The 15541-nt window shown below is 36.9% G+C and overlaps 2 protein-coding genes across 2 annotated transcripts; one reads left to right on the top strand and one right to left on the bottom strand.

Annotated features, from left to right (window-relative positions):
• Positions 1-287: 287 nt before the first annotated feature.
• Positions 288-5051, bottom strand: mmp20b (matrix metallopeptidase 20b (enamelysin); the record flags this gene model as incomplete). Its single annotated transcript, XM_079354234.1, has 10 exons — positions 288-388; positions 890-993; positions 1811-1967; positions 2103-2236; positions 2395-2557; positions 2675-2833; positions 2930-3055; positions 3331-3479; positions 4068-4306; positions 4926-5051. The coding sequence occupies 10 exons, from the start codon at positions 5049-5051 to the stop codon at positions 288-290; spliced, it is 1458 nt and encodes a 485-aa protein (XP_079210360.1).
• Positions 5052-10983: 5932 nt separating this feature from the next.
• Positions 10984-14906, top strand: mmp13b (matrix metallopeptidase 13b). Its single transcript, XM_079354161.1, has 11 exons — positions 10984-11372; positions 11533-11643; positions 12166-12293; positions 12434-12582; positions 12735-12860; positions 12972-13127; positions 13268-13388; positions 13655-13788; positions 13870-14029; positions 14147-14250; positions 14362-14906. Exons 1-11 carry the CDS (start codon positions 11250-11252, stop codon positions 14460-14462), a joined length of 1413 nt encoding a protein of 470 aa, XP_079210287.1. The 5' UTR covers positions 10984-11249; the 3' UTR covers positions 14463-14906.
• Positions 14907-15541: the final 635 nt, after the last annotated feature.

Raw genomic sequence — 15541 nt, 5'->3', positions numbered from 1 at the left:
CTCTCATCTGGCATCATATCCATAAATCATTCCACAGCACCGGAGAATGTACATTTGAGGAAGAGATTTCAACATTTAAGCAGATGCTTGGAGCATTTTAATGTGAGTGATACAGTATGTAACAAAACAAACTCATTTCATGGTTAAATAGGAACCTTTATTTCGAAACAATTACAAGTGATAAATTAAACTCAAAACTGAAGAAGCACAGTGTTTTTTTTTTTTTTTCGTCTGATGTTTTAAAATTAAAGTAAACTCATGTTACACATTCAGGGATTTGCAGTATTTCAGCATCCAAGCCAAGAATTTGCTTTCTCAACTCCAACAACATGTTTCTGGGTGTAGTCGTATTTGTGGACTTCTGGTCCGACAAAAAAGAAGAGGAAACCTAGGACAGGAAAAGAAAATTGGAACTGGAATGATTTGGTTTGGATTTAGTGTGTTGTTGTTGATGACGATGATTATGATGATGATGATTATTATGATGGTGATGATGATGAGCATCTTTCTGAACTTAGATAACCGCTTTCGCTCACAGTGAAAACGACATGTCATCACATGAAGGGCTTTATGTGGTGAAGTGGAAAAGTGAAAAAACGATTCTATTCATAGAAAGGAACCATGCACTCTTTAAACATTGTCATAATGTAAATTAGCATTTTCTGAGCAATAACAATACAAGTAACAATCACTCCCCTTTGTCTACATACCGAAGTAAAGTACCTGCTAACTAAACGCTGCAGTGTAGTTAGCAGGTACTTTACTTCTGTGTGTAGACTTTGTGTGTTTGTTCAATTTGAAAATTACCCTGTTTAGATGAATCAATAGGAGATCTGAATAATCAAGTTATCGTACAGTACAGTGTTTGATAATCATTTCACTGGCTCACCATCTTTATAAACAGCTGCATTTATTGTTGTGTTGACTCCAGGAAAATCCTCACTTATGTACTTTGGGTAACCAAAATCCATGACCCTTCGGTTTTCATTGTAGCTGAAAAATACATGATCCAAACATTTGTCAGAAGTGATGACTCATAATAATTTTCCTCTTTCAAAGTAAAGACAACACATGTGCTCATGCTTCTTTCTAGTATAGTCACGTGATCAAACCTCAAAAGTCAAAATAGAGCACATTTTGCTCTCTGTGAGGTCCAAATGACACAGAATCTTTCTGTAAGATCTCAGCACACTTCTTTAATTTTGTTTCCTAAATATCTACATCTGCCTTGTGATTTGTGAGGTCACTAGACTTATATTCACTTTTGAATTACCCCCCGTGGACAAATAAACTCTTTTGAATTGAATTTAATAAAGCACAACTTCAAAAAGTGTTTAATTTAAGCTCAAAGTAGTGCAATTCAGGCCTGTGTGTGAGAAGCATGTCTCTAAAAAAACAGAGAGCGAACCAGAATTTCCCCCTCTGGGATTTAATAAAGTATATAAAACAAATAAAACAAATTTAATAATAATAATAACCTTTTATCGAGTCAATTTGTAGTGAACACATGAAGTTGTATTTACTTTTGCTTAACTCACTGGAAAATGTCTTCTGAGGCTTCAAAACGTGAGCATCTCTTTTATTACTCCAGTCTCAACAGTTTTAATATAAACAAACAACTAAAATTACCAAAACATAATATTCTGTGGTTCAGTGCATAAAACGAAGTGACACTGGTCCTTGCACCATTTGGCAATCAATTTATGTCACAAACCTGCAAGACTAAAATATTACCATGATTTGTGTATAAAAACTGTTGCGATATTATCATCGAAAGTAACTGGATCATGTTGCTCTGTAGTTGCTTTACCTCCAGTAAATATCATGCATAAAGAAGAGTGTGCGTCCTGTTTTCACTATGTGGACCGCTGCATCAACATCCTGGACCCATGCTGGAAATCCAAAGTGGCTGAGAGCTCGAGGCTTTCCCTTCACAAGAGAGCCTTTCACTGTCCAGAACATGGATTCTGATTTTTTTTTTTTAAAACAGCAGAAAAATGTGTTGTTGAAATTGTTCAGTTAATGACTTGTGTATAGTGATTGGATTAGAGTCAGTTTTAGAGGATGTTTGCTTTCACACTGAATAATTAAAACACTGTTACCATGAATGAGGTAAGCTGTGGATCTGCGTGGCACCCAGAAGGCGGCATCAATGTTGGTTTCAATCTTAGGCATGAAGTTGGTTATGGGTCCTTCTTTGATGTTGTAATGCTCATTATGTTTAATCCAGAGATATCTTGTGGGAAAAAATACGTTTAGAGACCAATTATTGTGGGATGCAACAGAGGTCATAATCATTATATTTGTCTATTTTTCTCTTCCTAAAAGAAGATGTATTTCTTATAAATCAAAGGTACAGATTAAAGATATAAAAATAAATCCAGCATACTGTACCTTCCTTTAAAAAAAAAGGTGGCTTCACCGAGAGTTGACACTGCGTCAAAGGTCAGGTCTGGGTCACATTTATTCTGCATGAGTCGGAGAAACAGTGATCCTGACTGCCAGGGGATTTGCTGCTGAGGGCTCCAGCCGTATCTCAGCAAGTGATTTGCATGACCTACCATACAGTCGGAATAAACATGAGAATCAAGTTTCTCTTTCATAAAAACACCAAGGAGAACAGCATAATGATAATGCTCCATTGATAGTTCAGTAAAATATACATGTTGTTTACCGTAAAGTGCATTGATATTTGCTACATCTTCACTTGATAGTACGTTGGCTTTACGAGAGGATTTGTAGGTTGGATACATCAGTGACTCTGGATTTCTGGAGTGCTTTAGGCCCAGAGCATGACCAAATTCATGTGCAGCCACAACAAACAGATTAAAACCTGCATGGAAATGCATTCAAATCGATGATTTCATCTCTTCTCTGTTGAATATTTTGCTGTGTCATCATGTTGTGCCAGTGTAATTCAGTTCTGCACCTGTTTCTCCAGCTGTCCAGTGCTCAGCATCATCAAAGTGAGTGTCTCCTCCAACTCCCAACCCTGGGCCAAAAGCATGAGCCAGGGTGCCTCCGGGTCCATCAAATGGATACAAGTCGCCATGGTCTTCATAATGCAGGGCAGTCATGAAAACCACAGAGAAAACCATAGTCTTTTTATGTCAAAATATATCTTAAGGTCCCTGCTGACCTCATCTGTGGGTCTATCAAGTTCAGCAGCCAATACTTGATTACTGCGCTGTAGTTAGAAGGTACATTACTAGTAAAGCTCCTTTTGTGTTTAACATCTGCATGATCTACTAATTAATACTAACTAATATTTTCTGCACTGCCTTCCATCACCAACCAATACAACTGTGTGTTAAGAAAGTAAAAACCAACCATAGTTCACAAACTCCAACATGATGTCAGCGCTGCCGGTGTGCGATCTGACAAAAGTCAGACTGCTGGCTCTGGCCCAAACGCTGAACGCTGAGTCAATCAAGGAGTCCACAGTGCTGCGAGGCATATCTCTGGTGTATGTGCCAATGCTGCAGCAGCAATTAGTTAATGTCAAGTTGTTCAACAATAAAGACAGATAGATTTATTTATTTCTTTTAGATCTGCAGCTTTAACATTAGCTAACTGAAGCCCAGGGTACCCAAATATGTTAAAACATGTAGTCTGTATATGTTCATACATTAAAAAAAAAACACATTTACAACTGCCATATTTTATTCCCCTCTAATTATACATTTGGTCTTCATCTTATTCTGCAGGCAGAACTGAGAGAGAAACAGAACAACGCTTCAGACAATGTTACATAAGTTCAAGCATGTATGGTGAACTTGGCACTTTAACAAGCCCATAATAACACTCAAAGGCAGGAGTCTCAAACCCCAAAATCTGTTGCAAGGATCCTTTCTGACAGTTGCTATTCCCTATTCCTGCCAATGGTTTTACTGCCTGCTGGTTTACATTTAAGGGACTAGGAATGTTCTATTTTTTTCTGGTTCAGTCTAGGTCAGGCAGGATACATATTTCATATACAGATTTTAATTCCACTAATTATATATATAAACATAGAAATGATTGATGGCATCGTGCTATTAAAGAAATAACAGATATCCCATAAATACCTATAGGTGATTACATTCTTGTTCCATCGTGTCCCCTGGATGTGGCTGTACTCTTCCACATCTGGAACTCCACATCGAGGGCTCCTCATCAGCTCCAGGGTGTCAAAATCCAGAGCACCGGATGTATTGAGGCCAAAGAATACCTGCATTTCTTTCACTTTAGACTCAAAAGAGGCCCCACTTCTTTTCATGCGTCCCAGAGGGTCTTTTTGCAGGTTGTAGTACTGCTGAAGGTATTCCTAAGAGAATATTCACGATCCACATCAAAAAATGAAAAAAAAAAACAGGTAAATTTAGTTATCCAGAAAACTGCCTCAATACCAAGGTAGAAAGCTGTATCCCCATCGTGGATGGCCTGCTTTTGTACAGCATGCATTTCAAACTTTACTAATTCATTCATGTTTTTTCACAAAGATTTTTTTCTTTAACACTGTGTGATTAGATTGACAGCATCAAACTGGCAGTCTATCCATTAATGTAATTATAAAACTTTAACCCTCATCACAAAAACATGGATAAAGATCATTATAATCAATTTCATGCAGACTGTCTTCCCAGACTGTCTTTTTCTGTTTCTTTAAGATGAGAAAATAAGGAAAGAATTAAGATGCTGAAAATATTCCACAGTATGCACAAATACTTCCATAGGGACTTAAAGGACAATGTATTTATTTATCTCTGCTCCCCACCCACAAAAAAAAAATATATAGCCAAACATTGGTGAGAACAGATTCATGCAATTTTGTTAACATTCAACAAAAACACATGTAAATTATGTGCTTTTCAACAAAAGAGCAAGTCACATACAATCTCATCTGATAAATATTTTTAAAGCAACTCATGCAATGATGCACTTACAGTGGCAAGATTCAAGTCAACCTGTGGTTCTGTTGAAGGAGAGCTTGTTACCTCCGGCGTAAATGTGGGCGCTGATAAACTCAGACTGGCCATAAGCAAGACGAGGACACAGCAGGAGAGTGCCATCACATCAATTCACAGACTTAACACTACATGAACTGCAGTGACCTAGTTCAAACACATGATGGAAGTTCGGTTTAATGAGATAGCCTTTTTAAATGGTTATTGTGACTCATAGTGCTTACAAATCCAAGGGAAGCCTCAGACAGTAGTATGGAATTAGGGAGGGGTTTTGCAGAGAGCCAAGAACAGCAACAACAAAAAAGAAAAGAACATGACATCTGAACTTTTTTTTGTTTGTCACATGACACATTTGCTCCAATGATGATGTGAAAGGGTAACATTAACATTATATGGTTTGAATTTTAACATTATTTTCAAAATAAAATGTAGGACAGAAATTAATTTCTATTTACTGTAATAAAATTAACATATTTGAAGAAAAATACATGCACATGCACACGTGGGGATTGCACAAAATAGAGCAACACAGAAGTAAGGCTGTCTCTGCTGAATATGTTTTTAACCAAAACTACCATCCAAATATCTGTTATTAAGTAGATTCTTTCTTCAGCAGAGATCCTGGAGCAAAACCTTAACAAAACTGGCTACAGACTGATGAAACAATAAGCTGGGTGGCAATGTTCAGTCCCACGCATTCTACAGGGACTCCTGAAATAACACTGTCAAAGGCCATTCCTGTCCCGTTTTAGTGGCAAATGCATGTAAGACCTTTCAATGAGACAGTTTACTGAAAGGGGAACTGAAATTGCAGGGGTGGATTTAAGTCCAAAACGAAAAATGGCTGCCAGCCAGGCCATGTAGATTGGCATGGGTGGTGCCGTGGTAAATTAAGGCTACAATTACGGTTGATTGGTCATTGTGGAGCTTTATGGGACCATCAGCATTCCTGTGCAGGGCAGTATGAGTTAAGTTTTTCCACACTTTGCTGCACTCTTTTGTAGACAGACTTGAAGAGCTGCGACCCGCTGGTTTTATGGTCTGGTTATAGACGAGGTAATGAAGTCATTTTAAGCAGAAGTGATGAGTGAATGTGGAGTTTGGAGCTGCAAGGTTACAAGCTTGGGGAGACCGCTCTGGTAATTAAACCATTGCTTTGCCCTGAACTTACACTGTCCCACTCACGATATGCCACAGATGTTTCAAGAAGTCGAGAGCCCTGGTTGTCTTAGAAATCTATTTCTATCTTTCATTTTTTTTTATAATGATGACTGTGCAGAAGGCCTTATTCAAGAAACTTTACATCATCAAAGTATGACTAATACAGAAGAGGTTTCTGAGAGTCAGCATAACAAGACATAGCTCGCGATGCCTGGCAGCTGAGTTTCTAAATAAGCCATAGACCAGTGAATGCAGATTTTTAAAGAGCTTATTTATTTATTTGTGTTGGGGCAAGTCTGGAAACCATTGTAAACCATTGCCACACATTACATAATTTATAGCCTAAGCTAATTTGCAGTGCCCCTCCCTAGGCCTGGGCCTTTAAAATAAATAAAACAATAGATACACATTAAACAGTACTAACCAAGTGTAGCTAAAAAATAAAAATAAAAAATGGACAGTGTCAGGACAATACAAACCTTCATACAATAAAACAAAGTAAAACAGGAAGAGCAAGATCATAAATGACGACAACACAGAGTCTTCCTTAAGAACTGTTCCAGTAATGTTCACTTGAGACATAAATCGAAATGTCCACTGCCACTCCCTTCACTATTTATTTTTCTTCAGTCAGAGAGAAGATTATCTACTTTCATGACCAAAAGAAAAACACCTTTAATATTTATTTATGTTTTACAGACGGAGGCAGAGGCTGCTATGGTTAGTGTTCATTAGTCCATATTAGCTAATCGTATTCATACTAATGCATGCATATGCTGCCGTCGAAGCAGTAGGAGCAATTTGAGATTAAGTGTTTTGCCCAAATTGCTGCAGGAGCTGGGGATTGAACATCCAACCTTCTGGTTACTGACTATACCAACTGAGCGTTAGCCACCATAGAATTAACTGCTTGCTCTCTGAAAACTATCATGCACAACCTTTGATACTATACTATACTATTGCAATCCTTATCTGAGACAAATGGGACTAATCAATATAGACTGTTTTTTTTTTAACAAGAAAAGCTTATGTCGGTGACTTAGAACAATAATTGACCACATAGATATATAAACAAGAGGATTAGAATCAATGAAAACAATATTTTTAGTTACGACTTTTTGCTCAGAATTCTGACTTTAATCTAAAAATTCTGAGAAAAAAAGTCAGAACAAAAAAAAAAGGTTTGTTCTGTATTCTTAATCCTTTTAAGTAGATATTCTTTCCACAGTGGTTTTATAAAGAGTGTGTGATTAGGCAGAGTAAATTAACCACACATGCCAGAAAGGGCACATAATATTGGATAGTTTAAAACAATTTATTACACCCACATTGCAACACGTCTAGCTGCACCAAAGTGTAATTCTGCTGCTTTTTTACATCTCAGCAGGAGAAAAAAAAAGAGTTATGCACATGGACCCAGGGGAGCAGAGGCCAAAATCTGGCGATACTCTGCTGCCCTCCTGTGGTATCTCTTCAGTGTGTGTGGTTTCTATATTTTGCTATGTGGACCTGACCGTTCAAACCACAGTCACTGTGGTTTAAAACTCGAATGTTTGCTCACCAACTGCAGTTGCTCAGCATTTTAAATCAAGAATGTATTGTTTTCTTATTGTTTTCTTTAGATATTCATGATTAAGTTCAAATCATTGGCATCAATTCTCTTTTAACTGCTTCATGACCACTGTCAATATATTATGACACATTTATTTTGGTTCCATTTTTTGACCAGAGAACTGTGCAATGTACAAAATTTGTTTTCTTAAAGCTGTAAAGACATCTCCTGCATCATTGTGATCCCTTTACAGTGACAAAGTCACTATTGTGAGTATATTGAACAACTTACTAAATAAATTAAACAGAAAGTAGAGGTTGCTGTGTGAATTAACCAACAAAAGTTACTAACCACATTTATACACCGCTGATGAAGCAGTGGGAGCTTGTGGTTAGGAGACATCGGACATGTGGCTAGAGGAGCAGGGGATTGAACCCCCAACCTTCTGGTTGAGAGATAACTGACTCTGCTACTGAGACACAGCCGTCTGAATGTCCATTTACAGGGCTGACAACAGTAGCATAATGTAGGTACAGCTAATAATAGGATATCTGAAATATAGGGTAATCACACAACTCACTGTATGAAGCAAAGGCTTCCAGCTCCTTAATCACAATCTGGAGGCAAAACATCAAACTTACACAAACCCTAAGAATAAGTTGTAAAAAAAATAAGAATAATAACTTAAACATCAAGATTGATACTTTATTTTTGTCTTAAATGAAGAGACAACTGGTTTGCAGACCTCTGTAAAGGGTGAACACATTTCTAGCAACCTAAAACCGGATTTGGCCTCAAACTCAAACAGATATGAAAAAATGGAAGAAGAACCCCATGTGAAACCAAAGCAGTATCTAATAAGGAATGAAACAATCTTTAACAAAACTTTTATCCTTTAAATCTTTGAACTGGCTTGCTTTTACCTTTTTGTGTTCAAGGACAAACTGATTAAACCAAGTACAAGAGTGACATTTGAGGATTTCACTGATTAGTGCCATACTCCTTAAGCAATGGAGCAAACTTCCAAGTAGCTATTGAATGACTTCAATGAATTGACTTCATCCACTCATCTATTGTGTCAGGGTATGATTCAGAATGACGAGGAATCAGATGAGAATGGACGAACAATATGCAAGCAGAACCTGTTTTATTTTTTCTCATACATATGTTGCCAATAATCTTAGGCATTAAGCATGAACTTAACATTTAGAATACATAGGGCTGAAAAGGCCAGGAAATTTACTGTAATTTTGCTTCAGTTCCTTCACAACAAAGTACCAAACTTCTTGAATTACTTTTAACTGGGCAGATAGGGAATCATTATTGAAGTTATTGACTGACCCCTGGAACCAGATTTTAGTGCCTATAATGTTTGCATATCAGCAGAATGACATAGTTATCTACCATAGCGTAGCATATATCCAAAACAAAGTAAAAGTCGATAAATGTTGAGCTAAATCTGATAACAGCAGTATGAGCCTGGGATTACCATAAATATTAAAGATGGAAACAATGACAGTTTCCCTGTTTTTTTTGCTTGGTTTTGTTTTTATAATAATTACTTTATACATCAAATGGCAATGCACAATAATCAGCCTGTAGACAGATTCATGTGAACTTATTACTGTTATCCACAAGGAGAAAACATGAGTCGTCCCACTCTATCCTCAAAGCAACACTGTATGTGTGTGACATTTTAAAATAACAGAAAAAAAATCCCCATGGTTGCAAATTTCCCCCGGTATGAGTCAGGAGCACCCTGTTGACCATTGTCTAAACATGTTTTTGCTCCAAAAATATTTGTCTACACAGGATGCGTCCTGTGTTTGGAACAAATATTTGTACTGCAGCACACATAACGTCTGTATTGGGATACAGATGTACATGACGTTTTACTTTAGACTTCACCATTTTGGAGAATTGTAATTGTTATTGGGAAGACATATTTCAATGCTGACAGTATATAAAGTGGAGAGCTTTTGTTTACAAATATATTCACTATTGTATTTATTTTTTCTATATATAGAGTTATTATCGTCTTTTTCTCAAATAATAATTCTAGTATTGTGTCTGGAGCAAATAACTACAAACCTTTGCTGCTTCACTCTGACAATGAGGTGACAGAGGCAGTAACTCCAGTATGGAGCATGTCCTGACCTGACACCTGAACTCCAGTGCTATACTGAACTCAAGTGCTATACTGTTTTTGATATATGTGTTTTTATTTGTTAAAAATCTCTCCAGATGCTGTATTTATTTTTTTCCATTTCCTTTCATCATGACCTTTTATCCAACCTGTTTACGTCTGCAGCTACACTATGAGCTCTGTAAGACTGTGCACAAGCACATCCGTGCTTTATCCTGAATGCTTATGATGGGAATAGTATATGCAAACATTCTCAATGTGACAGTGCAAATACTTTGGTGCTTGATTTAGCATCTGTACATCCAGCTGTTTAACATGCTTAAACATGTTAATGCAAAAAGTAAGGTTCAGGGTTTTCAGACAGTTATTAGTTTGTAGACATTATCCCGACACTAAACTGTGCTATGTTATTGGAAAGCAGGGTTTCTCTACTCTGATCAAACATCTTGTAAGATACAATTCCTCATGATTGAGAATACTTGTAGAGATTTTCATTTTGTCATTCATGCTTTGTGTAACTCTGGTAACTGTGAATCATATTGCACTGAAGAGCAACTTGGGGAAAAACCTAAATCAGGAAGCGCTGATTTCAATTAATAATAGACAGAATGGTTGCAAAACAAATGTTTTCATCAAACTAACTAACCCCTAAACAAAAAAAATAATTAAAAATAGTAAGATACAAGCAACTGGAACAAGTCAGGCAGGAGCAAGGGGCCCTAAATAAGTTAGTCTGATCGTGAGTGGGGAAGGGGACAGGTCAATCAATCAGTAAAGATTGATTGATTTGTCAGTATGGGCTCTCACGGCATGTCAATAGTCAAACAAATGTCTCACAATGTGACATTTAAATCACACATAATTTACTCTTCAATTGCTTAATTTCATCATACCTTCTTTTTAACTAGTAATTCTACAAATACAGAATGACTTTCATGTGACCAGCAGCTTGAAAGAACAAATATGTTCTTTTGAGACTGTCTCATATTTTCGCTATAAAGCACAAAAAACATGTGGTTGTGTATTGTATGTATCATTGAAACACTGACTCTCCTGTCTGCACAACAAATTAACTAACAAGAAACTAATCAAGAACTCTTGATCTGGAAGAAGTTCTATAAAATCTAATTATGTCGCTTTTTTTTATTAAATAAATATGTTGAGTATGTTATGTCAAAAGGGTCATATATTGTTTTCTTAGCAGCATTTCCAATAACTCTATTATCATACTCCTTAGATCATGGTAATATGGGAAATGAGTGAGTGGGTTCAAAGGAGTACACTCAGACCACAGCAACTGTAGTTTTACTGATACAAGCACATTCTCAGCAGACAGAAGAGGAAGTGGCTAGGTGCTTTTACATGAATCATAAGGCTTCTTTGAAAAAAAAAAAAAAAAGTCAACCTAAAACACCATAAATACCCTGCAGAGATTTTGACCCCAATGACTGCTTTAGACGACACAGAGACAACAACAATGATAGCTTTGCTGCTGCTGGCGCTGGTGCCTCACTCCTTCCTTCTGCCTCTGTCACCCCGGGACAACGACAACCAGCTGTTGGCAGAGGTAAGATCGGTCTGTTATTTATCAATGTAGCAAGGCTGTTTTCCCTATATTTAGTAGAAAAAGACTCCATACAATCATTGAATGGAGTTATACAGTGCATGCCTATTATTGTGTTGTATACGTGATAATCTTATATCCCTTGTTCTCTCGAAATAAACAGAAGTACCTTCGCCGGTTTTATGGCCTTCCTGCTGGTCTCCAGGGAAGACAGAGCTCATCAAGTGCCTTTAAGACAAAGATCGAGGAGATGCAGAGATTCTTCAATCTCAAGGTGACTACATCTAGAATCCTACTGGAACAGCAACATAGAATTGTTGTTTCCTTAAGCATTGTTGATACAATACTGCTGAGTTTGAGTAAGTTTCAGACGTTAAAAAGAAGGCGAACATCTTCAGCTTTAATATTTCATTGGTAATTGACCAACCACCATGTGTTGTTGTGATCTGCTCCTCTTGTGTAATTGAGGAAGCAAAGATAGGGCTGATTCATTCATTAAAGATGTACACTAAAACTGCAAAGTTTTACATTTGTTTTTTTCAAGGAAATCATTTGAAATGATATGAGTATAATTGAGGATTGTTTTTTCTTTAAATGCAAAATTTTTTTATAGCAATAAAGATGTTCATAAGATAACTTAAAAACCAATGCCAGAAGTGCACTTCAAAAAGAAGAAAATGTCCTAAATAGTTTCATATTATAAAACTGCAAAAGGACTTGAATAATCTCAAGGATTTTGCTTCTTTGTGAGTTCTGAAAGGGTGGAGATTAATATCTCTCTCTTTTGCCTCTGAAGGTGACGGGGAATCTGGATGACAACACTGTGGAGCTGATGAAGCAGGCCAGATGTGGTGTGCCAGACATTGGGGAGTACAACCACTTCCCGCGACACCTTAAATGGCAAAATAATAACGTGACTTTCAGGTATGCATTAATGTCATACTGTGGATAAAAAAACAAAATATAAATGATGGCAGAAAATTTGCAAGTAGTTGAGGTATTCAGAGAGTGAAATGTCAACTTTCCCTTATTTGACAATAATCCATCTCCATTTATTGTTTCAGAATAGTAAATTATACACCAGATTTGAAAAAGTCTGATGTAGACAGAGCCATACGCAATGCGCTGAATGTTTGGTCTGGTGTCACCCCTCTGATATTTAAGAAGCTGCACAGTGGCATTGCTGACATCATGATCAGTTTTGGTTCAAAAGGTACGACAAACCAACTATATCTTTTGAATAAATACATACAAATACATGTTACTCCTTTGTTCTTCACTGCAGCTGCATGGCCTCCAAATAATCAACTTTATAGTACACATCCTGCTCTGTATATTTAAACTTGTCTGGTCTGTACTCTGTAGAGCATGGAGACTACAACCCGTTTGATGGACCTAATGGCCTGCTGGCTCATGCCTACCCACCTGGCCAAGGCATTGGAGGAGACACTCACTTTGATGAGGATGAACACTGGAGCAAGGACTCATCAAGTAAGCAATTTTAACAAATGTTCGACATACATCCCTAAACTTAATCTAAAGCAATCACTGAGAAACAATAAGGCCTTTTTTATATTTTGATTGAGCGCTTCTACCCCACAGCTTACAACTTGTTTATAGTAGCAGCCCATGAGTTGGGCCATGCCCTTGGTATGTCCCACTCCTCGGACGCGGGGGCACTGATGTACCCAGTCTACGCTTACGCTACAGGCTACCCACTGGCTGAGGATGACATTGAAGGCATTCAGGCTCTCTATGGTTGGAAAAGATCTCATATTTTTCATTAACTTCACAACTTAAATTCAAAAGCCGAGACAAAGCCTTTTTTGCGTCAGAATGGTTGTGTGCTTTCAGAGAAATATGATGTGTGCAGTGTATTGATTCCAAATGTTTTACAGGCCCAAACCCAAACCAGAGAAAAGTAAAGCCTAAACCTGATGCACCAGACAAGTGCGACCCCATGCTAACCTTTGATGCTGTAACAGAGCTCAGAGGGGAGACCATCATCTTCAAAGACAGGTAATGTTGGTCCATGATGTTACTTAGAAGGATGTAATCCATAAAACCTGTGTTATCATTATTCATGTCATGGGCTAAACTCGTATACTAAGGCCAAAAGAAAATGTGGCAGAAGAAGTTCATAACTTTGTAAGAAAGTATTTTACCATGTGTTGCATTGAGATCTTTAAATGTAGTGATAAATGTACGTAAATGTAAATTTACGTGAGTATGTATGCGAGTACTTTTGGCTGCTATAATCTGTTAACTGGCTCCCTTTTTTGTAGATTCTACTGGCGTTTACACCCTCAGATGCCAGAGCCTGAGCAGACACTGATCAAGTCCACTTGGCCATCAATCCCTAACAAGATTGACGCAGCATATGAGAATGCAGAAAAGGACATTGTTATGATATTTAGTGGTGGGTTTTACAACAAAAAACAATATTAAAGTTTATTTCTCAGATACTAGAAGCAATATGCATGGTTTTGTGTTTCCTTAGGGATCAAAATGTGGGCTTTGAATGGATATAACCTTGTGGATGGTTACCCTAAGTACATACATAAACTTGGACTCCCCAAGAAAATACGGAAGATAGATGCGGCTGTGCACATTGGAGATACTGGAAAAACTTTGCTGTTCACTGATGAAGACTATTGGAGGTATGTACAGTATTGATTGTTGTACTGTGCATTTCATTCAAAGGAAACTTCTTCAAACTGATCAGTAGAAATTTGTTTGAAAATTGACTGAACCACATTTTTCACCCTTAACCACAGTTATGATGAAGCCACAGGAACCATGGACACTGGCTACCCACGACCCATTGAGGAGGATTTCCCTGGGATGGATGATGAGGTTGACGCCGCTTCTTATCACTATGGTATAAAAAATTATTTATATTTTTTCAAAAAATTTAAAGTAAAAGATGTATTTTTTCCAAACTGTATCACCAAGCTGCTTTAACTGCTTATCCTACTACATTGTCTTTCAGGGTACTTGTATTTCTTCCATGAACACATGCAGTATGAGTACAGTTACACTTCGAGAAAGGTCATTCGCATCATGAGGACCAACTCCATCCTCAACTGCTGATGATTTGGTTTGCATCAACATCCAACAAAATACACAAATATCACTCCATGAGATTCTGGGAGATGATTGAATAAGCTGTAAAATGGACTTATTGTAGCAGTTGTTGAATTGAAATCGTTTTATTTACACCAGTGCTGGACACCTGTAGGTCACAATATTTGTCAGACAAAGAATGCTGGAAAATTCCTCAAAGAAACATGTATACTCCATTAGATTATTTCTATTTATTGTACCTTTCTATACATTTCTACTACAAGTCTCTTAATAAACCGCAAGAAGCTTTGCGGGTTAAGTTTCTTGTTAGTTAAATTTGACTTGGCTGTTGTAAGAGCCGTTTATTTGACTACTTGTTTCACACCTTGAGTGATTCAACAAAGATTGTATTTGATTTTTTTGTGCTTAGATTATTCTAAGCTCTGTGAATAACAATAAAACGTTTTGAAAGGCAAAGAAATAAGAGTTGGATTGTTGTCTTTGTTGTGGATGAGCTAAATGTTCATTAAGTACTATTTTAAGGGGTTACTATATTTATTGATTACTTGATTTTAAAAGGGCAGTATACAGCCGCTTAGCTGTACCAAAGTTAGCTATCAGTTAATTTAAATCTGTTGTCCCTGGGCAAGAGACAGAGACAACGTAGAAGATTGAATGTGAAGTATTATCTTTGACATTCCCAACCACTCTGCACAAATAATGTCGGAACACATTGAGTATTCCAAAGTTAAAACGTATATAAGGTTAATAAGTATAACATCTACAAGGGATCTGTTTTGTTCTGTGAAAAGGAAAATAAAGTTTGCTGTGCTCTTGACAACATTTTTTTTTTTAAATCCATCAATCAATCATTAAGCTTTATTTAATACCATACCTATCAAATGCAATTCACAGTGCTTTACAGCAACTGAAAAAAAACAAGAAAGAAGAGACATAAAAGACTTTACATGGTGCAAACTAAAACAGATTAAGAAGTACAGACTAATGTACACAAATAGGATTAAATTATGTAGTTAAAATAAAAAAGGTAAAAGGTTCAAAATAAGTTTAATCAATTGCACTAAAGAAATGAATATCTAAATAAT

This window comes from Symphodus melops (genome assembly GCF_947650265.1).
Source record: "Symphodus melops genome assembly, chromosome: 10".
Taxonomy (NCBI): Eukaryota; Metazoa; Chordata; class Actinopteri; order Labriformes; family Labridae; genus Symphodus; species Symphodus melops.
Note: the sequence above shows the minus strand (reverse complement) of the source record. Positions and strands in the feature narration are given on the sequence as shown.